Source organism: Callorhinus ursinus, unplaced genomic scaffold (assembly GCF_003265705.2).
Source record: "Callorhinus ursinus isolate GAN/ISIS: 27379988/994484 unplaced genomic scaffold, GSC_fseal_2.0 scaffold13, whole genome shotgun sequence".
NCBI lineage: Eukaryota > Metazoa > Chordata > Mammalia > Carnivora > Otariidae > Callorhinus > Callorhinus ursinus.
This window is the reverse complement of record NW_027397075.1, coordinates 13,940,187-13,966,141: the sequence shown is the minus strand read 5'-3', so window position 1 is coordinate 13,966,141 and position 25,955 is coordinate 13,940,187. Positions and strand designations below refer to the sequence as shown.

Below are 25,955 nucleotides of genomic sequence, written 5' to 3'. Positions count from 1 at the left end.
TCCAACCCCAGCGCGGACGGCAGCCTCTGTTCCCCGTCTGTCCCGCCTGTCACCTCCGCCTGCCCTGTCTCTGCCGCTTGGGCGTCCGCGTCCCTGTCCCCGCTGCGTCTCTGCCTGTGTTCGGCCTCTTTCTTGGCCTGCTGAGTCCCTGTCTTGTCTCCGTCCGGCTGTTTCTCTCGGCCTCGGCCTCAGGGCTCCACCGCTCAGGTCCCGCCCGGAGGACCCCCTGCGCCCCTTCTCTGCCCGCTCGGGACCGGACGTCGTGTCCACGCAGACGCGCGTTCCCAGATCTACGCGTGACCCGGCGGGGCGGCGACTCTGGCTGGCAGCCCTCTCGGCTCCGGACGCCCCCAGCCTTGCCTTTGGCTGGACCCAGCATCCCCCGCCCACTCGGCTCGCGCCCCCCAGGGGCCGGCGCGCGAGCCCGCGCCCCTCAGCGCAGAGACCTGACTCCGGCAGACGCAAGCTCCCGCCCCGCCGCGGCGGGGCGCCAGCGCGCATGCCCAGAACCCGCCGCGGCCGAGACCCGCGGGCGCCCGGGGTGGGCGGCCGGCGGCGCGCGCTCGGCGGGGGCGGGGCCGCGTGCGCGCGTGCGCAGAAAGGCCCGCGCTCAGTCGCACTGCCAGCTGAGAAGAAGCGGCGCGGCGCGGCGGGCGGAGGTGGGTGCGCGGCGGGCGGGGGGCGTGACGGCCCGGCGCGGGGCCGGGTCGCCGGCTGTCACCGCGGCGGGGGCGTGCTGAGGGAGGGGACGTGGGGCAGGACTGCGGGGCCTCCGTCCGAGGCGGGGCGTGGGGGCCGGCCGTGGCGCGGGCCGGGGGTCCGGAGCCGGTGCGCCCGGGGTCCGCGGCCGTCCTCCCGTCCCTGCCCAGCCTCCCCGGGCCGGGCCCCGCGGACCGAGAGCCGGGCGGGGGGCGCCCGGGGCCGGGGCCCACCTCCGCGCCGCCCGACGCCCACCCCGGGGGCAGGGCCGGCGCCCCCCGACCGGCCGAGGTCTGCAGCCGGCCCAGGGCGAAGCGCCGGAAAGAGCTGTTCCTGTGTCACTCTTTTCTCGGGGCACTTTCCGGCTCTGCGGGGTAGGAAATCCTCTTCTGGACTCGAAATTGCAACAGATTCTCTGATAACGTTCTGCCCTTGAAGACCTGCAACTGCTTTCCTCTCGGCCCTCTGCTTGCCCCAGGATGACACGCCCGCCCACCTGCTGCCTAGGTATCTATCTACCCAGCCTCGGAGCCCTTGGCGTGGCTGCTGTGCCAGGCGGCAGCCGTCCTCCAGGCCTTGCCGGCAGAAGGAAGCATTTCCGCAGGGCCCCGGGCACTGTGATTTCCGAGCCTTGAGTAAGCAGGGCTGGAGGTCAGGGATAGGCTACACCCGGTCACGGTTTTCTTTGGGCAGGGGTGCTGGTGGCCTGGCTACAGGTTTTCATTGATGACCTTACTCCGTACAGGAACGGACGCTTTGGGGCTCCTGGATTGCGACTGACATTAAAGGCCAAAGGTTGTCTAAGAGCCACCTGGGCTATGGGGAGGCACAGGTAGACTGTTAAGTTAGTGGTGTGAGCGGGAGGCACAGGCCCGGTGGCCAGTGTGGCTGTGGCTGTGGCTGTGGTTGTGATGCTGGTGTTTCGATGTTTTCCCAGTTTCTTATTCCTAGTCAGGAGTCCCTCTGCTTTTCTGGGGCCAGTAGGGGCACTTGAAGGTGGTTTTCATTATTCTGGTGTACGTCTGCTCAGATGTCAGTGGGGCAATTGCAAAAAAAACCCCCCAAAAACAACCCCCCCAAAACAAAACAAAAAACAAAACAAAAAACTTATTCCACAGGTGTAACTGTTCCCTCCACTTGAGGGTGAGGGCTCATAGCAGACACCTGTAACTGTTTGCTTATTAATCTTGGAGACAAGCTTGCAGGTTCTATTCATTTGAAGGGATACAGGCTCTGAGAAGCAAACCCAGCTGAGAAAAGATCAAGAAATCTCAGAAAGGTTTTGCAGTTAGCCCTAGCCGGGGGTGCAAGCCCCACACGCACTTCTTTTGTTCTGAAGATTGGTCCTCAAGTAATCTTCTCAGCCCTCAGATAAAGCCTTTACGTGAAGCGCTTATTGGGTAGCAAGTGCTCTGTTTAGAAGCTTGTCTCTCCCTGTGAACAGGGCGAGAGCCATGTCACATTCATCTTTGCTCCCCTATTGTCTGGCATGGAGTGAGCAGGGTGGTTCTCTCTGAACGGCTGTTGAAATGCACCAAGGTGCTAAAGCTAGTGCGGTAGTTTTCATCTGGGTTAAGGGTGACCTTCGGGGAACGTAGACGTCATCTGGACAGGCTTTTCATAACAGTAATAAAATTCACCCCCTGAGTCTGCAAGTTCACCTGCAGGTGGGCCTCAGCACACCTGCCAGGACTGTCCAACAGGCCAAGTGACCTTGGGTACACCGTGTTGCTCCTAATTCCAGTTACGATCTGAGCCAACTCAGAAAACATATTTAAGTGTTTGCTTTTAGATGGTTTCTGGTTTAAAGTACATAAGAACAATGAAGCAGGTTATAAAAAAGCACTTAACGTTTACCCTGTTCAATGTTTTACCTGTTGAAGCATACCTTTCCTGTTATGACAACTCTGTCCATGGAGGAAAGAAGCCCTTTTCAACTCAAAGCAGCAATTTCAGTGGCTGTTACGAGTGTCACTTTCCAAAGGGAGATAATATCAAAGGGGGGGAAAAAAAACTCAGGCATTTTATTAAGAATCCACTTGAATTCTTTATTCAGTGGTTTTCATTATGCTTTCAACACAAATTTATCAAAATCCTACTTCCCTTCGCACCAGGAGGCCCCGTGCTGTTATGTGGCTGCAAAGCTATGGGAGCCTCTGCGCTGGAGGTTACGGTGGCAGGGAGGAGGTGGGCTGCTGCGTGCCTGCAGATGTGGACAGTTTGCTGGGGAGAGAGGGCAGTAGCCTCCGGCTGGCCTTCAGTAGGGATTTCTGAGAAGGACTTGAGCTAAATTTTAAAGAAGGAATAGATGTGGCGAGATCGTGTGAGGGAAAGAGCGTTCCAGGCAAAGGGACGGTCCGTGTTTTGTTTGCAGGGAGAAGGGCACGGCTACCTCACACCCTGCTATTGCAGGAAGGGCCTTGGAAAATTCCGGTGGTCAGGGAAAGCAAGGCTGGTCAGGGAAAGTGGCAGATTGGGAAGAGGGTTTGAGTTCCAGGCTCAGGTTTGAATTTTACCCTGAGAGCAGTGGGAAGCCCCCAAGGGACCTTGGGTTTGTGAGTGACTGACCAGATTGTCTTCTCTGTGGGTGAGGGGCCAGCGGTAGCCGTGTTGGGTGGTGAAGGCCTGCGCTGAGTTGGAAGCCCTTAAGGGGCCACAGAAGCCTCCCTGGCCAGACACAGGCCCAGCACAGAAGAAGGGTGTTGGGGGACAGGTGGCTGCAGGGAGGGGAAGGGCCAGGGAGAACGGAGGAGTAGGGAACACTCCAAGAGCAGGTGACAGCAGTTGGCAGTGCCATGCCACACACACAGGGTGCCGGAAGGAAGCTGGCTTGGGGGCAGGTGACGACTTTCAGTGTGGAGATGCTAAGCTGAAGGTCAGTAAGGCTTCCCAATGGTAGGTGGATGTACATTAGTCTAGAGCCAAGGAGAACGTCCTGGGCTTGAGAACGTGTGCGGGACTCCTTCCCGGTCATGCTGAAACCACAGGGACTGGGGTCGGCCTCCCCAGGGGAGCGTATGGAGTAAGCAAGAAAAGCCTGGAGGTACCTGATGTTTTATGTCCATACAGCAGAGGGTGGGTGAGGTAAAGGAAATCTGATTCATAAGCCCTTGCCTTTGGGGCCTGGGGGCAGGATCATGGGTTTCTTCGTTCTCACAGGACCCCGGTTTGTTGGTTAGAGTAAAAAGCGAAATGTAAAATCAGAGGATTGATGCCAGGGGCCTTCCTGTCTCGTGGCTTTATGTGCCTTTTGGGAAACCCAGATAGTCACTCATCTCAAAGGATCCAATTGCCCTCTAGACCAAGGGTTGGTCCCCTCAGAGCATTCTTATAGTTAGATCGCTGAAAAAAGTGTTTTCCAGACCCAGAGACTGATTCAAAGTTGTGGAATTCTCGAGGTCCCCTTGCTGTACTTCTAGGACCCCGATCTCTGTGTGGTACATCAGCATTAGCAGCAAGCAGGACTTTGGAAAGACTCTTGATGCAGGGGAGCAAGTGTGTGGTGCCCACTCCTGTCTTCCTCCCACACCTGGGGGCTGAGGGGGAGAGGGTGGGGAAAGGCCCATGTTGCAAAAGGAGGCTCTCTCTGCCCTCAGGTGGCACAGGGCCCCACAGGGCTGGTCTGGCCTTCAGATAAGTGCACAGTGGGCTGTTAGAAGTTATCTTTGCCTCTGAAGGAACATGCTCCTCACTTAGGGCACCCGAGACAAGATCTCATTCTGTCCTGTGGCGGTTATGTCCCCCCCACCTGGCTGGGTGACCTTATCAGTCTACCCTGGGTATTGCACAAGGACCTGTCGGCAGGGGTCACATGTGAGCAGTCCTGGTTTCTCCCTCCAGCCTACCCTAGCTCCTCTCTCCTTTTACAGGTGATTGAGACATGGCTTGGCCTGTTTCCCATAATCTGAAACTGTGTCTGCCTAATTGTTACACAGTTTTAATTGGGTACCACACACAGTGAGGGGTGTTGCTTACTGATGGGCTATTCTGTTACCAATAAAAGCCTTACTGTGTAGTATTCTAAATGTAGCTCCTTACCTGCTCCCACTGAAAGCTTCTCTCTGCATTCTGTCCCTTCAGCATTTCCTTGTATCATTTTGCAGGGGGTCTCTATCTTCAGTAATTTCTTTTCCAGCAAAGATAGTGCTAGCCTTCAAATCTTGGTAAAGCTGCTGGCCTTAGAAAGATCCAGGTGTATGCATTAATTCCTCCTGCCTCAAACATCCTTCCCTGCCCTTTGGGGCTGTCCCTCCCCACCGCCCAGCACAGGCCAGGCCTCGGTCTCATGCCCTTTGGCTTCCGGGAGCCTGTGTGGATGGACTGTAGGACTGTTCTGTCATCTGCGCCGTGGATGATGATCACTGGCCTGCCTTCTTAGAGACTGAAGGGCTCGCTGCCCCGAGAGGCTCTGCCCTCTGCAGCCCTGTCCTGGGCCCATGCGGTCGCTTCTGCTTCCTGGGCCAGGGCCTCCTTGTCCCTCAGGACCCAGCTGAGGCTCCTGACGCCCTTTGCTTTCCTCTCTCGCGCACCTGTGCCAGGGTTGGCACGGTCCGTCCATTCGTGCCCCCGTAGGCAGCGGCTCATTGAGAGCTTGCGTCTCTGTATCCGGCACTTGGTACACAGGCGCCCAGGAAGTATTTTGAATGCCTATTAAAATGATTATACCAGCAAGACTCTCTCTCGCCCCAGCTTTGTTGTCAGGTCTAAAAATACTTGCTAAGAACCAGCTCTGTGCCCAGCCTTCTGAGGCACACCTGTGACAGGCACCTTGCTTGGAATTCAGACAGGTCAGGATTCCAATACTGCTGACAGGCAGGTTCTCTTCTCCTGCTTCTCATTCTGCTCAGCAGGCAGATGGGTCACGTGCCCTGGGGGTGTTTTCCAGACCTGCTATTGGGAGGACCCTTTCTTGCTCGAAAGATATAGATCCTGCATTAGAGCCCCATTCCAACCTTAGCCCCTGCCTGTGGGCAGACCAGGCCAGGCTGGGGCAAAGGTGTTTGAGGCGACAGAGGGACATAGGGAACTGTTTGGAGTGGCCAACAGGGACCTGTTTCAGGTCCTGTGCCCTAGGCTCAGGTGCCGTTGGTAAGACCTGCATTTGAACCTCTGCCTGGAGACAGGCAGACGGGCCAGCCAGCTGTGCTGTGATTAATGCCTTGTTAATGGTTACACCCCTTGTCCCTGGCACGCGCCCTCCATCGTGTGCCACCAGCAAAGGGCCACTATCCAGTTCCCCAGAACTGGCTGCCTGGTAGTCATTGTGGAGTTGCCAGTTGCCATTAATATTTGAAAAATCCCTGTGTTCTGCTTCAGGGATGAGGCAGAGCTCACACAGCCTGCCCTCCGGTTACGTAGAGATGCCTGCTGGGAAGGTCACATGCATAGAACCAGTTGGCAAATGCTCTGTTATTATTAAGAATTAAAATTTGCCTCTTGGGCTAAAGTGGTTTGGGATTTTTCTGCATCTCCATGTTTCTTTCTCTTGTTTCCTCCTTCCCGGGTGCACTGGGTATGGCGGGAGGCCCCTGGACTCAAAAATCATCATGTGGTAGAAGAGCTGGACTCATAAGCAGGTCATCGCAGCAGCGTGCCCACAGTTAAAACCGTTTTTGCACAAAGAGGGGTCGAGTGCAGTGAGGGCACCCCCAGCCCTGCCTGGGAGGTCAGGAAAGGCAGGTGAAGGAGACTGGTATCTCCTGCCTTGCCTCCTCCTCCGCAGGGAGTAGGAGGAGTGCACCCCCAGTGCACCCGCACCAGGGGACAGACCCCGAAGGGAGGGCGGGGCCAGGGAAGGGTTTCAGGTGCAGCCCAGAGCTGTGTTGGTCGTGTGGAGTGTGCCGTGCTGGGGAGATGCTGAGGAAAGCAGCTGGAGGTACAGGGCCTGAGTTCACAAGAGGATCTCAGGCTGAGAAGAACGTGGACCCCTGTGAAAGCCACATTTAAGAGACTCGTGGGGGGATGGGAGCAGGAGTGGCATGGCGGCTGAGGAGTCAGGAGGGCAGGAAGGGGGAGGCCTCTGCAGAGGAGAGCTGAGAGCAGCGGGGTCATGCATGCTTCAGGGACATAAGGGCCCAAGGGTGTCCCTGCAAGGTGGGCACACCCCACTCTCTCCAGAAGCTTGACTGGCAAGGAAAGGAGGAGTGACAGAGCTGAAACAGTGCATGGGTTCTTAAGGCAGAGTGGGAACACTAAGGAGGCAGGAAAGCGGGGTGCCAGGGAGCTGAGATCCAGGCCCCGGGGGAGTGCAGACTGAGGGGCAGATGGAGAGGAGGGGCAGAGTGGGAGGGCCACAGGTGGGTGTGGGGCTGTCAGCTCGTGTGCAGAATGCGAGAGGATGCTGGCCGGCAGCTCTGAGGGCCCTGACTAGGGCAGCATGAGTTTTCTCCTCTACAGCTGGTGTGCAGGCGCAGAGAAGTGCGCTCTCGGGCTGGCTTCCCCAGGGTGTGCCTGGTGGCTGAGACAGGAAGACAGGAGGGCTTGGCAGGCAGGTCTAGGCTGCGTGGGTGAGGAAGTAAAGCCAAGAGGGGCTGCTGGGTAAGGGGAGATGGAGTCACGATGTGTGGGAGGAGGGGCGAGGACCGTGAAGAGCTCCTGGACGGGGTCATGAGAGAGTGGGCTGTTTGTGACACACCATCTCTGGCAGTTTCAGACCTGACCAGGATGTGGATGAAGGGATAGAGATATAAAGCTTCTAAAGTTGGGGAGCATCAAGCCACGGTGGCCTCCTCTACCCTCTAATGCTCTGCAGCCTTTGAGCTGGGATGAGAGCGGGCAGGAAACAAGGACCCTGGGTGGGCAGGGTCCAGGGAGAACCCAGACGGGGGAGACGGGGTCCTGGGAGAGCCGAGGTAGAGGGGGACAGAGTCCAGGGAGAGCCCAGACTGAGGGGAATGGGGTCCAGGGAGAGCCCAGACGGGGGGATGGGGTCCTGGGAGAGCTTAGAGGGGGGCAGGGTCTGGGGAGAGCTCAGATAGAGGAGGACCGGGTCTGGGGAGAGCCAAGGTAGAGGGGGACAGGGTCTGGGGAGAGCCCAGACCAAGGGGGACGGGGTCCAGGGAGAGCCCAGACCAAGGGGGACAGGGTCCAGGGAGAGCCCAGACCAAGGGGGACGGGGTCCAGGGAGAGCCCAGACTGAGGGGGATGGGGTCCGGGGAGAGCCCAGACGGGGGGAATGGGATCTTGGAAGAGCTTAGACTGAGGGGGTTGGGGTCTGGGGAAAGTTTAGACAGAGGGGGATGGGGTCTGGGGAGAGCCGAGGTAGAGGGGAACAGGGTCCAGGGAGAGCCCAGACAGAGGGGTATGGGGTCCTGGGAGAGCTTAGAGGGGGGCAGGGTCTGGGAAGAGCTCAGATAGAGGGGGGCAGGGTCCAGGGAGAGTTCAAATAGAGGGGAGCGGGGTCTAGGGAGAACTCAGATAAAGGGGGATGGGGTCTGGGAGAGCTCAGATAGAGGGGGCAGGGTCCAGGGAGAGCTCAGATAGAGGGGGGTGGGGTCTATGGAGAGCCCAGATAAAGGGGGATGGGTTCCAGGGAGAGCCCAGATAGAGGGAGATGGGTCCAGGGAGAGCCCAGATAGAGGGGGATGGGGTCCAGGGGAGCCCCTGCTGTCTGGCCAGAGGGACAAAGGGCATTTTTGGAGAGAGGATGAGGAGGTGGGTGCTGCGTGTCACAGGTAGAAGAGAGGAGCCAGAAGAGAGGTGGGAGTGGGGGAGGTGGGTGAAAGGACAGCACAGTAAGGCAATGTGGCACCATCACCACCAGCCATCTGCAGAATCGGGGAGTCATCCTACAGCCGAGGGTTCAGATGGGGAGATGAATATCCGCACCTGCCCCCCAGGTTCCATACAATGACCTGCAGCTTTTCCCCATGGCCTCCAGCAGATTCCCGGGAGTGGAATGGGGCATTTTCCTGGCCTCCCCACAGACAGGTGGGAAGACTGGGCCTCGTGAGGAAGTCCGATTTGACTCAGACTTAAGAAGAAGGTTCCGGAGTAGTGAGAGAAGGTGGTCATCACCTGCTTTGGAATGTGCCCTGCCCCAGGCCGGCTCTCATGGCCGGGCCTGTCCCTGCTCCTTCTGGTCCTGTAAGCCAGATGGCCTCAGGGACCTCTCCCGACCCTGCACCTCCTTCCACCTTCCTCCCCTGAAGCTGCACCTGCCATGTCTACCATTCCTGACTTGCTGGTGCCCTTTCAGGCTGCCCCACTCCCGCCCCCCGCCGGTCCTGTCTCGTACCCAAATGCCCCGTGAGCTGAGCTCTCCCTTCCCACACGGGTTGTCTTCCCCGCCTGGCCCACTGCCCGGTGGCCTCAGCGCTCCAAGCATCTCCGCGTCAGGCAGCAAACATGTCTTTCTCATGCACACACCCGAGGGAGGGCTGGAGCAGGGCCGTGTCACCTCTACATGCCCATCTCTGGTTCCAAGTGGGTGTTGAGGGGCTCCTCATCCCTGGCCTTTCTGTAGGCTCTGCTGTGAGAGAGTTTGATGGCCTAAAGATTGACAAAGCTGTGAATTCCACCGCCTAAGAGGGGGAGCGGTCCTCTGTCCCATGGAAGTCCACAGACCCAGAGCCAGGCACGCCCCTGCCCTCCTTCCCTGTCCTGCGGGCCTGCCACACGCGCACAGGACTGAGGCCGCTGTCGCTTTCCTCTCCGTTGTTTGCTGGTCCTGCTCCCTGAACAGATGTAGGGTTGCTCAGGACACAGTGGAAATGCTGAGCCACAGCTGCCGACGCCGGTGGTGCAGCCTCCCTGTCCTGTGCTCGGTGACTAAGGCCCAGCAGGCCCGGCTTTGGACCGCACGCTGTCAGTGCTGGGGGCAGGGGGGAGCAGAATCCCTCTGCACGCGGCTGCTCTGCCTTCGGTGGCATCCAGGGCTGGGTGTGCACCCTCCATGAGGCTGACTAGGTGGCCGAGGAGTCCAGGAGCCAGCTTTGGCGTCCGGGCGGGGCCTCGCCTCCTGCCTGAGCTGCTTGGGTGTTTGCCCGAGGCGCGTCTATGCCGTGACAGGCACCGCACATTCCCCCCCGACCCCAGCACTCCCTCCATTCTGCTGACCCTGCCCCTGCCTTGGGCCAGATTCTCTGTCCCCTGCTTGGGTGTCTGCCCCCACCCCTGGGTCACCCCGTCTGGTGGAATCCACCCCTGGGCAGTGTGTTGGGTCCGCCCCGTCTTCTCCACCCTCCCCAGCTGGCCTTATCCCCCCCTCCTCGAGCCTCCTCTCTGGACTCAGCCCTCCTTCCTGGGCCACCAGGGGGGTTTTCTCACCTGCCACCTTCTGCTTAGGCTCTCCTGCTGCTTCCACTTGTGTGGGGCTGATGTCCAGTCAGCTGGTACACACGGCCATCGACCCTACCTGTCCCAGCTCTGTCCACGCAACACCACCCGCCTCAGCCTCCCCTCCTTGCCGGGCCCTGCTCTCTGTGCCCTGCCCCTGCGGCCGACTGCCCGTCTTTGTACATTCAGGATCCCCACCATTGCCCCTTCTGCTGTGCTCCAGTGGAGTCCGTGCCTTGCCTTGCTAGCTTTCATGGCACAGAGGAGGTATCTCAACAGAAGCCTGCCAAGTGAATAAAAGTTAGGGGCAAGGGGAGGCCTGGCGTGGAAGGGAGGCGCAGAGCCCAGTGTTGGTGGTTAAGATGGAATCACCCAGGCTTCATGTGTGTGCCTCTGCTTGTCACAGGAAAGTGAGGTTTAGGGGCACCTGGGTGGCTCAGTCGGTTGAGCGTCTGCCTTCGGCTCAGGTCATGATCCCAGGGTTCTGGGATCGAGTCCCGCAACAGGCTCCCTGCTCAGCGGGGAGTCTGCCTCTCCCTCTGCCCCTCCCCCGCTTGTTGCACTTGCTCGCGCTCTCTCAAATAAATAAATACAATCTTTAAAAAAAAAGTGAGGTTCACAGCCAAGAGTTTGGGGAAATCATGTTCCCCACTTAAGAGGTGAGAAATGCACAGGTCTTGTGACTCCTCAGACCCTGGGCAGTGTTTGGGGACAGCAGAGGGGCCCAGGGAAGCCAGCCCTGCACACGCTGAGGAGAGCACGTGGGTGGGGCTGACCGTCCAAGTGGTCTGTGCTGCCGAAGTTGGGGCGGGGGGGCTAAACGGGTCATGTGAGCGCTGGAGGCTGACAGACCGGGGTGCTTCTCCCTGTGCTGGGGGGCTCGTGGGTCCTCTCTGTACTTGGTTTCCTCATCTATAAAGTGGAGCCAGTTCCCATGCCCTTGACTTGTCCTCACGATTAGGGGTGGTAGGAATGCAAGGCAAAGTCAGTTGGCAGCCAGCCGCTGTGGGCTCTGTGCTCCGCGGCCCCTGTGGTTTGGGGTGGGAAGGGTCCGGCTTGACCAGGTGCTGCCAGCTCCTTGTTCCTGGGCATCTCCTGCCCCACAAGGAGGTCTTGTCCGTCCCGCCACATCTGCTCTTTCCTCTCACCTTGCTCCTGTCAGCAGGGGCACTGTGCACCTGACGGAGCAGAGCCAGCAGGTTTGGGGCTCCGGGGCTCCTGCACCCTGGCCAATACCTTCTCTTGCTGTTGCCCTGAAGGACAGAGTTGGGGTTGATTTGAACTCCCATGGGGTGCATCCAGCGGAAGTGTCTTCTCATAGGAACTCCCTCCTCAGAAGCAGCCGCCCTGGCTGGGGCCTGTGGGGAGGGTCCCCCCATGCATCGGAGCTCACCACAGCCTGATGTAAATTTGCCTTTGGCATACCCAGGACAGTGTACGTGGCCAGAGGGCACAGCGGTCATCACAACGGGAAGGGGAGCCGGACCGAGCTGTCGCCAGCATAGCAACATAACATTTAGGGGAAATAGGAGTCACTCATTTCCACTTAAAAGTTCTGTTTTTTGTTTTAGGGTTTATTTAGAGAGAGCACACACGGGAGGGGCAGAGGGAGAGAGAAACTCCAGCAGACTCCTTGCTGAGCTTAGAGCCCGAAGCAGGGCTTGATCTCAAGACCCTGAGATCATGACCTGAGCCGAAACCAAGAGTCCAACTGACTGCACCACCCAGGGGCCCCTAGAGTTCTATTTTATTTTTGATCAGGAGTAACTTGCTTCCTGTCTGTAGGTAGCCTGAACCCTCAAAACAGTCATGGCGTTTGTGAGGGTCACTGGAAGGGGCTTACAGGGGTACGGGAAGCAGGTCTGTCAAAGAGGCCTTCTGCAGGGACTGTCCCTGGAGTGAGCCAGGGACTTAGATGGGCCCGTGGGAGAACCTCCCCCACCAGAAGGGGCCATACTCGGGCTCCTCTGCAGGACTGATCAAGTGATGTCCAACTGGGTCCCTGTCCGTCCCCAGATATCCCTGAGCCTGTACCAGGCCAGGGGATCCCGTACAGGCCAGGGCATCCTGTGGAGCAGTAACAAGAGGCCCTAGGGACATCTGAGCTGCCACGTGCACCAGGCTAGGCTGAGTGTTTTCTATAAACAGTCCTCGTTAATCCTCATAACAATTGGCTTTTAAGTACGTTGGTTGGATCACATCCCTTCCCTGCTTCCGGCTGTACCTAGAAGAAAATCCAGACTCTTCCCCATGCGGGATCCGGCCCCTGATGTCTCTGCTGCTCTTTGCCTTGCTTGCTGTGCTCTGGCCATTCTGAATGCCCTTCTCTTCCTGGAGCTCACCAGCCTGTTCCTGCCTCAGGGCCTTTGCACTTGTTCTTCTCATTGTCCACAGTGACCTTTCCTCAGCTCTCTTGGCTGCTGCTTCTCGTCACTTGAACTCAAATTAAGAGAGGTCTGCCCTCATTACCCTAGTTTTGGAATTTTTTGGATATCAAATGGAATTTTTTCCATTTTCCCAGAATTGCAAACTAGGCCCAGAGCGGATGACAGAGCACACGAAGTACTTCACTGCATTCCAAATGCAGAGAGCCACAGGCGGCTGGTGGAGCCTCCTCCCACAGGGCTGGTGGAGAGGGGTCCCCTGAAAACCAGCCCGGCCCCCACCCCGTTGCTCTGCAGCGACCCTGAGACTGGTGGGCGGTGGCCTTTAGGGGAGTGCAGCATTTGTGATCAAAAGTCATTCCCTCCAGGGGCGCCTGGGTGGCTCAGTTGGTTAAGCGTCTGCCTTCGGCTCAGGTCATGATCCCAGAGTCCTGGGATCGATCCCCGCATTGGGCTCCCTGCTCAGTGGGAAGCCTCCTTCTCCCTCTCCCACTCTCCCTGCTTGTGTTCCCTTTCTCGCTGTGTCTTTCTCTGTCAAATAAATAAATAAAATCTTAAAAAAAAAAAAAGTCATTCCCTCCATCCGCATTGGAGGCCCAAGGAAGGTGGTTTTCCAGGGCACCTGGCGGCAGGGCCTGGCTGGTGGGGTGTCCGGATTGGCCAGAGCACAGCAGGCTGGGAAAAGTGCAGTGGAGCCGTGGCAGGGAGCACGGATGAGGGGAAGTGAGAGAGATAGTGGGGTGTGCTTGTCTGCAGGGTGTCATGCACACCCCAGTCGGTGAGCCCAGAGCATGAGCTCACCCTGCCGGTGTTGCGTGAGGACCCATGCCAGTGAGGTGGGTTGTATTTATCAGCTCCGTTTCATATGCAGGTACCTGCCCTTTGGGGAAGAGGCATGGCTCATGCGAGGTTCAGGCAAACGGAGCTGGACTTGGAAGCCCGGCCTGCCGGACTTAACACTGGATCACCTCCTGCATTAGCTCCTGACTCCCTTCTCCAGTCCTGACCCCTGACTGTGGATGTGGAAGCGTGGCCTGCTTCCCCCTTCCTGGCCCCTTGGGCAGCCGCCAGGGCAGGGGGCCATGGGGAGCAGGTGAGGCCTGTTTCCTGCATCCCGACAGTGTCCTATGGTAGCCACGAGCTGCAGGAGGAGGGTCTGAGGGGACAGGCACGTCAGCTCCAAAACTGACCTCCAGGGCACGAGTGTTCAACTGAGAGTAGTTCATATGTTCTTACATGTTTGGTGTGTTTCCTGCCCCCCGACTTCTTCCCAGGAGCCAGCTTGCACTATCTAACATGGTTGTGAATGAGTGTGCGTGTGTCAGTCTAAGGAAAAGGCTTTGCAGGATACGCCCTAAAATGTGAGTCATGTTTACCTTTAGGAGGAAGAGGGGGTAGGATTGGGGTGGGCAACTGAAACAGGACTTCACATTTTTGTTCCACAATTTTGTATTATTGGCCCTTTTTGTGATGATGCTTTCCTGTTTAAAAACGACAACAACCGAGAAAACCACCCTGGATCTGGTTTTATAGATGCCTAAAGCGGTCGCTGCAAGCCTCGCTGGCCCCGGAAATGCCATGCTGTCTCTCGGGGTGGGGCTTGAGGAGGACACCTCTGGGAGCTCAGGGAGTTCCTCCAGGGTCTTCTAAGCACGCCCCAGCCTCGGACTCCCTCTGAATCCGGCATGTCCCTGAGCTCCTTGCTGCAGCAAACGAAACTGTTTGTCTGCTTCTCCCTGAAGGTCCTTCTGAAGGAACTTTGCAAGGTGCGATAATTGTCTTTGGAGTTGCCAGTTTAATATTCCACCAGAATGGGAGGCCAGTTGAGTGAGGATTGGTGCTGTCCTGCCCAGCTCTTGTTCTGCTTATAAACATGTTTACTGCCCTGAGAAGGAGCTGCTGCTTTTCTCACACACAGGATGGGCCTGGGGTCCCCTTCAGAGGTTAGCGGGCCCAGAGCCTAGTATGAAGGATCTAAACCCTATAGGTGGGGCTCCTGGCTGGCTCAGTCCGAAAAGCGTGTGACTCTTTATCATGGGATTGTGAGTTTGAGTCCCATGTTGGGGGTAGAGAGGACTTAAAGAAATAAAAACTAAAAAAACAAAACAAAACCCGGAAACCTATAGGTAATTTGCACATGGGGACTGTGGGGTGCAGCCTGGGTGTGGCTCTTCAGGGCCTGGGCAGGGGGGCTCCTTTCCCACCCAGGACAGAGCAAACTTACCAGCTCCATGAAGGCTTCTTTTTTCTGAAAAGGAAGGAAAGGCTCCAGCCCAGCTGCAGGCAGGGTTCCGCTGTGGGTGAGGCACTGCTTGGTGGGACTTGTGAAATGGGTGTTGTTACAAAACCTTATTTTAGTTCATCTTCTCTATGGGGAAGCTCCTATAAGAGCAGCATCGACTGATACGTATCCAGGAGAGCTGGAAGCTAGACTCCGACAGACCCTGGCACGCCCACATTCACAGCAGCATTGCTCACGGGAGCCAGGAGCCGGCAGCGACCCAAGCCCACCTGCAGATGAGGGGGTGAACGCAACGTGTTCTGTCCACACGGTGGAATAGTCTTTAACCATGAAAAGGAATGACATTCTGATTAGGGGAGGGCAGGATGGACAGGTGGAACACAGCGGTATTCTAGGGCAGTGAAAATACCCTGTATGGGCCTGTCATAAGGATACATGTCATCATACATTTGTGCAAACTCCTAGAAGGTACCCTTGTTACCCTGCAGATTTCAGGTGACGATGACGAGTTCATGCAGGCTCCTCACTGGGGAGCAGTGCCGATGATGGGGCATTCTATGCATGTGTGGGGCAGGCAGGGGGTGAGAAATCTCTGTGCCTTTCTCTGCATTTCCTTCCTCTCCATTTTCCTGTGAACTTGAAACTGCTGTAAAAAACAGTCTTAGGGGTGCCCGGCTGGCTCAGTCAGTAGAGCAACTCTTGACTTGGGGTCAGGAGTTCCAGGCCGACGTTGGGTATAGACGTGACTTAAAAAATAAAATCCTAAAAAAGTAAAATAAAGAATAAAAAATAGTCTTAAGTTAAAAAAAAAAATTCTCGGGGCACCTGGGTGGCTTAGTTGGTTAAGCGTCTGCCTTCGGCTCAGGTCATGATCCCAGGGTCCTGGGATTGAGCCCCCCATCGGGCTCCCTGCTCCACAGGAAGCCTACTTCTCCCTCTCCCACTCCCCCTGCTTGTGTTCCCTCTCTCGCTGTGTTTCTCTCTGTCAAAATCTTTAAAAAAAATTTTTTTAATTAAAAATTCTGATACACGCTATAAATCTAAATGAACCTTGAGGACATGATGCTCAGTGAGGTAAGGCAGACACAAAATGACGAATGTGTATGATTCCACCTCTGTGAGGCTTCTGTGAGTTGTCCCATTCATAGAGACAGTAGAAGGGTGGGCACCAGGGGCTGGGGAGGGGGCGTCCGTGTTTAATGGGGGCAGAGTTTCAACTGAGGAAGAGGAACGTGATCTGGTTTTATACTGTAATTCTTTAATTTCCACTCAGCATTGTTAAGGCGTGACTTCCTTTTTATATTTTCAGGTGAACGTGATCTGGGGATGGATGGTGGTGAGGGCTGCACAACCGTGTGAATGTGCTTAATGTGTGCACTCAAAAATGGCTAAAATGGTAAATCTGTATATTTTGCCACAGTGAAAAATACTGTATCAAGTTTGCTTCTTCCTCTGCCCCTCCCCCAAGCTCATGCTCACACCTGCATGCTCGCTCTCTCTCTCTCTCTCTCTCAAATAATAAATAAATCTTGAAAAAACAAAATAAATGTGAACCTTCAAATGCATTTAAGCCTGACTTTTAAACCAACAGGGTATGGGATGGCAAACAGGTTAGCAGAAAAGCCTCTGAGAGGGAGCTGGGGATTTGGCTGCTCCGTGCCCTGCCTGGCAGCCTAGGACTCCCTTCCTGGGCCCCCTACACCATGGACCCCCCGGGGTACAACTGCTTTGTGGACAGAGACAAGATGGACGCTGCCGTGCAGGACCTGGGCCCCAAGGAGCTGAGCTGCACCGAGCTGCAGGAGCTGAAGCAGCTAGCTCGCCAGGGCTACTGGGCCCGCAGCTATGCCCTGCGGGGCAAGGTGTACCAGCGCCTGATCCGGGACATCCCCTGCCGCACCGTCACGCCGGACGCCAGCGTGTATAGCGACATCGTGGGCAAGATCGTGGGCAAGCACAGCACCAGCAGCCTGCCCTTGCCCGAGTTCGTGGACAACACGCAGGTGCCCAGCTACTGCCTGAACCCGCGCGGCGAGGGTGCTGTGCGCAAGATCCTGCTGTGCATTGCCAACCAGTTCCCGGACGTGTCCTTCTGCCCTGCCCTGCCAGCCGTTGTGGCCCTGCTGCTCCATTACAGCACAGACGAAGCCCAGTGCTTCGAGAACGCCTGCCGCATCCTGGCCTGCAATGACCCCAGCAGGAAGCTCATGGACCAGAGCTTCCTGGCCTTCGAGTCTTCCTGCATGACCTTCGGGGACCTGGTGAACAAGTATTGCCAGGCGGCCCACAAGCTGATGGTGGCCGTGTCCGAGGACGTCCTGCAGGTCTACGCGGACTGGCAGCGCTGGCTGTTCGGGGAGCTGCCCCTCAACTACTTCGCCCGCGTCTTCGATGTCTTCCTGGTGGAGGGGTACAAGGTGCTGTACCGTGTGGCGCTGGCCATCCTCAAGTTCTTCCACAAGGTGAGAGCCGGGCAGCCGCTGGAGTCGGACAGCGTGAAGCAGGACATCCGCGCCTTCGTCAGGGACATCGCCAAGACCGTGTCTCCGGAGAAGCTGCTGGAGAAGGCGTTCGCCATCCGCCTCTTCTCCCGGAAGGAGATCCAGCTCCTGCAGATGGCCAACGAGAAAGCTCTGAAGCAGAAGGGCATCACCGTCAAGCAGAAGAGGTAGGCGGGCCCCTTGGGGCCTCAGGCGTGGCCCCCGGCAGCTCTGAGGGGCCCACGTGGGCAAGGGCTGGGGCACGTCCTGGGGGGTGGGGCTGGAACCCATCTTGCCAGTCTCTTGGTCGGCCACCAGGCCGCCCTGCGTGGTTAGAAATGCACGGGAGGGAGATGGGGCCTCGCGGGTGCAGAAGGTGCAGGGTCCTGCCCTCAGGGACAAGGCCCATGGCTGTGACAGAAGCCAGACGTTGACCGTGGAGTCAGAGGTCGGCAGGGGGCCGGGCTGACCGCTGAGCATCATTTCAGAGCTGCCCCTGCTCTGCCCCTCCTGCTCTGGGCTCCCTTGCTTGCTGTCCTCGTGGCTGCTGGGTATGCCCGCCGCCCTGAGCACAGCACCTGGGAGCTGGGCTGGGAAGGGTGCATGGCAACCGCACACCGTCTCGGCCTGACCAGGCCGTCGGTACGGAGGCCTTTCTCCTAGGCCACAGGCAGGTGCGTCCTGGCCGTCGGTACTTGCCACTAACCTGTCCTTGTCTGTTTTATTTTTCTTCCTCTTCTCTGTGTCCATTGCTTCCTCCTGTTTTTCAGTGTTTCACTCTCTAAAAGGTAGGTCTGTTAACCACGTGTCCATGCCTGGCCTCTCTCCATCTCTGGCCTGGCTGTCCCAGGGCCTGGCTGCTTGCTCCGCTCTCAGGGCTGGCTTTGGCAATGCTACCTTGAAGCCTGGCTGATGTTCAGGTCCTGTCTGCTCAGCTGCCTCGGATGGGCTGTCTGTCAGTGCTTGGCTGGCTCTCTCTCTGTCCCCATGTATTAGGGAAAAGGTGCTTTTGTCCTGGCCCAGGCTGGGTGCTCTCCCCTCTGTAACCTCTGGGAGTGGGGCTCCAGGGCTCAGTGCCATCCCGTTTCTCCCTCAGTGGGTGAGAAGCCCCCTGCAGGCTTAGCTTCTACGAGAGGTTCTGCATCCCTCCAGGGTGGGGGGCATGGTCAGGGCTGGGGTCCCGACTGTGCTCTGAGCCCTCCCTGCTCTCCCCAGGCAGTTTGTGCACCTGGCCGTGCATGCAGAGAACTTCCACTCCGAGATTGTCAGCGTGAAGGAGATGAGAGACATCTGGTCGTGGGTCCCCGAGCGCTTCGCCCTCTGCCAGCCCCTTCTGCTCTTCTCGTCCCTGCAGCATGGGTACAGCCTGACCAGGTAACCCCCAGGAGACCAGCACACACTGGGCCTGCCCTCCCGAGGCCCGCCGGTGCAGGGGGACAGAGCGAGCTGTGGGACCACTCCAGAATGTTGTGGTGGTGGCTGGAGATGGGCCCCTGGATATTCCCAGGGGGCCCCGGAATCGGGAGCCCCTCTTCCTGGACTTCTCTTACTCCCAGGCCACCCACACTTGAGGGCTCAGTGCCCTGAATACACAGCATGGCTCCAGGCTTCTGTGTGGGTGGTGGGACAACATGGGAAGCAGAATCCCCACCCAGGAGTGTAAAGAATCCTAGCACAGGATGACCCGTGTCACTACTTCCCAACCCCCACTTGGCTGGTCCACAGGTGGGTCCAAGGAACTCCCCCTCAGGGCGTACCGCCTCTCAAGGCAGCTCTGCCAGGTGTAGCCCCAGGTGGCCTCAGAAGTTTCTGGCTTGGGTCACAGGTGACCCCACAGAGGTGGCATAGCTAGAGATCGATTCGCCTGCTCCCCCCCGCTGCCCCTCCCCCATGCTCTGTGGGAGGCCCGGCAAGAGTGTGGGACAGCCCGGCAGGGCCACCAGGGACGCTGGGCAAGCCCTGGGCGCTTGGTGCCACCACAATGCAACGTCAGGCCTCCTCAGGCACTTCTCAGTGTTGCCTCTCAGGCTCAGGCTCCTGGGCACGTGCCGAGCTTTCCTAGAACAGGGACCTGTTCCTCTGGTCTTGCCTTCCTGAAGCACCTGGCACATGGCTGCTGCAGTTGGTCTGCCGTGCACCTTCCCCCCACATACAAGGACACACAGTCTGGCGTAGCTGACTGCTTGGCCTCCAGGCTGCCTGGCCTGGGCTCTGTCTTGGCTGAGAAGTATCCAGGCCAAGGTGCTGCCAGGTCCTTGGCCATTGGGCCTGCTCCCCAGGACACAGGGAAACACAGTTCCCAGGCCCACCTACCCCAGACAGCCCGGGCTTCTCAGGTACAGTGGGCACCAGATGCTGTGGCCGAAGGTCGCACTGGGCAGGATGCCAGGCTGGACGTGTGCTCTTTGCTGCCAGGTTCTATTTCCAGTGTGAAGGACATGAGCCCACCCTCCTGCTCATCAAGACCACGCATAAAGAGGTGAGGAGGGGTCCGTGCCTCTGATGAGCTTCGGGGAGGGTGGGTGCTGCCTTGAAACCTCTACCCAGGCTTCCTGCACTCAGGGGTACAGAGTGGAAGAGGGGTGAGCCCAGCCTCCCCGAGTGACCACCAAGGACCCAGGGCCTCCTGTCTCCCCTGGGCCTCTCGGCTCCTGCTGAAGCAGCCTGATCCCCCAGGGCCTGGCTTCAGGGAGCACTGCAAAAATAACCTAGTGAGCAAGACCCTGCCTCCCCTCCACTTGCTGTCTTCACCCGCCCCCCCTACCACACCCCGACAGGTAGTTGTCAGGGCCTGTCCACTGCAGTCACCTGGATGTGCCCTGAAGCATCTAGGAAAGTCAGAACTCACGGGCCTCCGTTCTGGGGGCATGTGCTCCCGGTAGAGGCTCCTTGTTCCTTGGCTCCCAAACCTGCACCCATGGGAGTTTTAGGTTACTCACCCCGTTCCCGATCCTGTGTCTGCGTTCTAACAGGTGACTCACTGTCAGACACGGGGGGCAAAGCCCTCAGCCACTCAGAGGACTGAGTCTGTTGGTGAAATCTAGCACTTTGCTAGCTGGCGGGGTTGGGAAACTTTCTAGAGTGGGGTCCTCTCTGGGAAGCTTCTGTGTGAGGGGCATCCCTGGGGTTGACAGCCGAAGTTCGAGTGCTGACGTGGGCTACTCTGCATGCTTGAGGGCCAAGGAGGGAAACAAAAGTATCTTCAAGGCTGGCCGAGGCGGCCGCCCACCCACCGTCACTGCCTGCCCCATGTCCTCCAGACTCTGACCTCCCCACCCCGCGGGCCACCTCTGGCTCTCACCCTCGGGTTGGTGCGGGGGTGTGGCTGTACCAACAGTGCCCCCCAGCAGCGAGTGAGGGATGCTCCTTGCAGGCAGGCGGGGTGCAGCCTCACGCCCCGGGCCTTTCTCCCCAGGTGTGTGGGGCTTACCTGTCAACAGACTGGAGTGAGAGAAACAAGTTTGGAGGCAAAGTGGCCTTCTTTGGGACCGGAGAGTGCTTCGTGTTTCGGGTGAGTGAGTCTGCCAACTGCCCACCCCACAGGGTGCCCCCGTGCTGGCTTCTCGTTGGTGATGGTCAGACCACACTGCATGAGCTCAGGTGGGCCTTGGCCGTATGCAGCGTCTCCCCAGCCCTGGGCGCGGGGCCTGGCACTGACGGGGACTGGTGGGGGGCATGGGCAGGAGGGCTGGTGGGGGACCATGTGCTGGGACTCATACTGCCCTTTGCCCTCAGCTGCAGCCTGAGGTCCAGCGCTATGAGTGGGTGGTCATCAAACACCCAGAGCTGACCAAGCCCGTGTCCTTGGAGGTCCCTGCCACCCCGTCCCCACCCTGCCGCCCTGTGTCCTCTGACCCTGCTGACCGCCTCTCGCCCTTCCTGGCTGCACGTCACTTCAACCTTCCCTCCAAGACGGAGTCCATGTTCATGGCCGGGGGCAACGACTGCCTCATCATAGGTGGGTACCTCCCTGCACCCCAGGCTGGACTTCCGCCCGCCCTTGGTCACTTAGCCTGGGAGATGGGTGCGGGCTCGTGGGGCACAAAGCTCTTGCATAGTAGGTGCCTCCCCTGAGGGACGGGCAGAGGAAGAGAACTGGGACTGTGGGCTGGAGCAGGGGTGGGAATGGGGACAGCAGGGTGTGCGGTGGGGGACCCGGGCCCGCCCTGTGGTCTTGGAGAAGTCTCTGGCAGGGCCGGGGCAGGGACAGCTAGGAGGCTTGCCCCAGCCAAGTGGAGAGGCTCAGGAGCAGGGGGAGAGTGTTTCGGGGGTGGTGCTGGACAGAGGGGCAGCCACTGACCGGAGCATCCCACAGGTGGAGGGGGCGGCCAGGCACTCTACATCGATGGGGACCTGAATCGGGGCCGCACCGGCCACTGCGACACTTTCAACAACCAGCCCCTCTGCTCTGAGAACTTCCTCATCGCGGCTGTGGAGGCCTGGGGCTTCCAAGACCCTGACACCCAGTGACAGGCCTGCAGAGACGGTGACTGAGCCGTCACTGTGGGGTGGGGGTGGGGCAGGGGCCAGGCCCCCCCTTCAGGGGGAGGCAGTAAGTGAGGACCCCTGCGCAGTGGGCAGCGTCAAGTTGCAGCAGGGGCTCTGGATCTGGGCGGGCCAGGGGATGCCGGGACCTCAGATGGCTGGGCCTGTCCCTGCTCAGACCTGCTCACACCTGCTGCCTCGAGCTTGGGCTCAGGCCCCAGTTGTCCTCTGTGGAGGCATCTGGTGCTGGGGCCTAGAGGGGCCACGTCTTGCAGGCCTGAGTCTCAGACCCTTGGTGCAGGGGTGGGGACAAGAAAGGCAGAAGGAACCTTCCACCAAGTGTGGGGCCATGGTGCCCCCTGCTGGTGCCTCACCGCTGCTCCCTAGCAGAGGCGTCTCCCCAGAAGAGACAGGCATCCTGGGGCCTGCTCCTTGGCCTTGTCCCCCCCCTCCCCCTCCCCTTCCCCCTCCCACAGCAGGAGTACCTGCCGGGGGCTTCTAACCCCATGCCCTCCTCCCCGCGCTGGCCTCCTGTGGCTGCCTCTGCGACAGAAACCAGAAACCGCAGGGAGAAAGGGGAGGGTGGGATGTGTGCTGAGCTCTGGGCCCCTCCTGAGAGAGGGCCACGCACCAGTATAATGGGGGGCTGGAGGGGACATCACGGCTTCCTGTGTTTCAGAGCCTGAGGTTTCTGCTGGGCCCCACTGTGGGTCCATGCCCGAAGAGTCCGCCCAGGTTGGCCCAGGATGGCCCAGGGGAGGGGTCCTCTGCGGCTGACCCCAAACCAGCCAGCTCCATGTCCAGGAGAAGCCCGGACCCGTGGGGGCTTCTTCAGCCCTCCTCCTCTCTGTGCTGGGCCACCTCCACTCCCCGACAGTCTCTGCAGTGGCCCCAGGCTCCTGTCCAGACTGCTCAGCATGGCATGCTCATCTTTGTCCATCCCCACGCGCCCCAGGTTGCTAGGGTTGCCCCCTGCCCAGATCCCTGCCACGCACTCCTTCATACACCCCTCTGCATCCCTCACACAGCCCTGTAGTTGGCCACATAACATGGTTTTCTTGTGCCGCCTCTGCCCCTTTCCCTGCCTGGCCTGGCCCCACACAAACCCTGCAGACCGTAGGTGCCACATGAAGACTTGTCAGGGAGTGGCCTCCCACCTTGTGACCTCCCTCAGCTGGTCCTGAGGGCCTGGGCACCTGGGGGAGGAGGGGAAGCCGACAGACACCCAAGCAGCCACGTGGGGCTGTGGCAGCCTGGGCCACAGGTGCCAGGGGTCCCGCCCCCCAGCCTGGTCCCCACATGGCTGCAGCCAGCCCCTCAGCGTCCCCATGTGCCATGCCTCTGCTGTCTCTGTCTTGCTTCTCTTGTGAGGCATTGGCCGTCCCCTGCCACCTACTCCAGTGTCCTCTGAGCCGGGCCACCATGGTGCAGGAGGAAGGACCAGAAGCCCCATGTTGTGGCATTGGGCAAGCCATGGATCTGTTTCTCCAACTGTAAAATGGGGCCGGTCATCGTGCTCTGCTGTCCCCACGGGACTGTTGAGCGGCTCTGAGGGGGACAGCATGAGTCTCTAGTGAGAGGAGAAGCACGGGGAGGCAGTGTAACTGCTCACCTCCCCCCACTGCCACCCTTGCCCCCCCCTCCTCTGAGCCCCCACAGCCCTCTGTTGTAGTGCCCGCTTTGGTGTTCATTAAACACGGTCTCGTTACATGAACTCCGAGGGTCCAAGTTTGGTCTCTTCAACCAGAGGGGCCTCCAGGGGCCCCCCTGGGCGCACCACCGAACGAGGCGGGTGCGCCTCTGAACGGGGTGGGCGCCGGAAGCTGCACCCTCATGATGCCGGTCAGTCCATCATCAGTGGAATGTTGCCTGCCTTGGAAAACGGTATTCCAGTACTGTTTATGCGGCTCCCTCTTGAGGGAGGCTGGGGGATTCTTTGGTGAGTCTGGAGGAGTCTCTGTGGCTGCTCCCAAGGCCCTTCCTGGCCTTCCCAGAGGTCCAGCCCAGGAGGGCAGGCGCTGCTTAGCCACCACGTCTGTCTCTAGTGTGAGGTCTCTGTGTGCGCACGTGCAGCCCTCCGTTCCCTCGGCCGGCACGTCTGCTTCCCAGCTGTCCTGCTGAACAAAACGTATGTGTGATCATTCCCTTCATTTTTAATTCCTATTTATTGTCCTTGTTACGTATCAGGTGTTCCCAAATAGAACACGTTTTGTTAATACTCTCTATCGTTTCTTATTACTTAAAATTTCCTAAGATGTTAAAAATAGCTAACATTTTATGGAATTGCATGACCAATTATCATTCAGTTTTCTAGAAACATTTAAAAGTTTATTTTGAGGGGCGCCTGGCTGGCTCATTCGGAAGAGCCTGGGACTCTTGGTCTTGGAGTCGTGAGTTCAAGCCTCATGTTGGGTGTGGAGTTTACTTAAAAAAAAAAAAAAGTTTATTTTAAAAATAGAATATAATTTAAACCAGTTCATTAAATAATTTGTTAAAGTGGACTTTATGTCTTTAGGGCTTCAGAACATCAGTTTTTCAAAAACAATTTATAATATAAGAGTAAGTCATTAGTATTATGAATTTTTCAGAGTTTTAATTACTGAATTAAAATTCGTATTTCAGCTTTTCCTGCTTTTATAAGCGGCATGCTTAGCTTTTTGAGTTTTTCATGGCACCATGTTTTAGAAAATTCTGAAGATTTCAGGCTTTCAAATTTTTCTTACTTGTTTCCTGAAGCCATAAGGACTTTATAGTCTCCTTAAGTATTTTATATTTAATAGATTCAGTGTTTATAACTTTTAATTTGGAAATACTTTTAGATTTAAAAGAGAGATGCAAAGATGATGCAGAGTTTCCGTATTCCCTACCCAGTCTGCTGTGTGGATACGGGGCATGTATCCCAGCAGAAATGAATGTTGATATATAGTGCTGTTAACTACAGATTTAATCCAATGCCTTCGGTTTTCCCACAGTCCTTTCTCTGTTCCAGGAATAGATTTAATTTGTACAGATATTTACATTTTTATTAAATCCAGAATATCCTCAAAATTCAGAAGACTAACCCTGGTCAAAAAAAAAAAACATAACTAATTGCCACTAATTAGCACAGTGAGGTGTCAGGAGCGGATGCATGTCTGGACTGTGCTGGTCCTCTGTCCCGAATGTCTCATTTGCTTATGGAAGTTACCAACTGAAGCAGGAGTAGAGAGGACGCCTCACCAGCACTTCACCCTACCATGTGGAAGTTAGGCGGAGAAGTGTGTGGATCTTTAAAAATAATCTGGTATAAAACAAAATTATGATCCGGAGGCTTTAAGATGGCAGAGGAGTAGAGGGACCCTAAGTTTGTCTTGCCCCTGGAGCACAGCTAATTATCAAGTCATTCTGAACACCCAGGCAATCAGTCGGAGATCTGAGAGAACAAAACTGCAAGTCTGCAAGGAAAGCAACCCCCTTTTGGAAGAAACCAATATGGCACTGTATGTTGACTAACTAAAATTTAAATTAAAAATTAGGGTCTTCATTCTGTCAGTGTCGGGTTGTGGTCAAGAAGTGAGGTACGGTGTCACCTGACTCATGGCTACAGACGAAATGCCTCACGTGTTTGCAGACACGCTGTCTTGACTTGACCGTATGGAATTTGTTAACTCTGTGCTTGGGGCCAAGGAAGCAAAATCAGTGGACACTCTGTGGTGCAAACACACCAACTGTTAGAGACCTTCTGCTTCAGATTGCTGAATCTGCAGGTGTGTTCCCTAGCTGGCCAGCTGGTTCCAGCCGTTAGAGGCGCTTTGTCGAGAGGCGCCCCTGAGCAAGGGCGCCTGCAGGTTGGGTCTGCTCCAGGGGCGCCGGCAATGACATGGAGGTCCGGGAGTGGGCCCCTGCTCCATTTCCTACTGAGGTATGCTACCTGGCACAGGCCGCGGTCTGCCAAAAGCTAGCGAGCTGATGATTAAGGAGGAGAAAGGGTTGTGTGAATCACTTTACCTTTCCATTCTCATGTAGGGCGGTTATTGGCTGAGAAATGGATTTTTACTTGACCGACACTTTGGAGCATCTGAATGAAGAATCTGAATGAATGAAGTGAGACCAAGTGAAAATAGACTGGGGTGTGGCTTGGCAGACAAATCTAAGCTGGGAAACGTGAAAATAAATGATTTAGTGACCTGGTTGGTCAGTGTTCCTTTGAGTCCTAAATAAAATGAATGCCAACGAATGGAACCTCACTGAAGTATTGGCTGTGAGAACGTTTCGGTGGAATGGGAGGTGATGGGTGCGGGGTGTCTGGGAATGATGCCATGGAGGTGTGCGGGGGACCAGGAGGCACCGGCCTGAGGGAGGATCACTCTCCACCACGCTCTGCTGCACTGTGTGCGGCCCGCGCAGGCC

The 25,955-nt window shown here is 57.4% G+C and overlaps 1 protein-coding gene across 12 annotated transcripts; it reads left to right on the top strand.

Moving 5' to 3' along the window:
- Positions 1-574: 574 nt before the first annotated feature.
- On the top strand, positions 575-25,792 carry TBC1D24 (TBC1 domain family member 24). Of its 12 annotated transcripts, none has more exons than XM_073899641.1 (10): positions 607-659; positions 13,231-13,452; positions 15,911-15,997; positions 16,193-17,269; positions 17,852-17,869; positions 18,297-18,455; positions 19,497-19,560; positions 20,497-20,592; positions 20,817-21,039; positions 21,397-25,792. In XM_073899641.1, exons 4-10 carry the CDS (start codon positions 16,305-16,307, stop codon positions 21,549-21,551), a joined length of 1,680 nt encoding a protein of 559 aa, XP_073755742.1. In that variant the 5' UTR covers positions 607-659; positions 13,231-13,452; positions 15,911-15,997; positions 16,193-16,304; the 3' UTR covers positions 21,552-25,792. The 12 variants fall into 12 exon arrangements, 11 of the variants coding, with proteins under 11 accessions (XP_073755741.1, XP_073755742.1, XP_073755737.1 ...); XM_073899636.1 differs by lacking the exon at positions 13,231-13,452 and adding an exon at positions 1,178-1,334 and having other exon boundaries at positions 608-659; XR_012380480.1 differs by lacking the exons at positions 607-659; positions 13,231-13,452 and adding an exon at positions 761-1,334 and having other exon boundaries at positions 21,397-23,694; positions 25,572-25,792.
- The last annotated feature ends 163 nt before the right edge of the window (positions 25,793-25,955 follow it).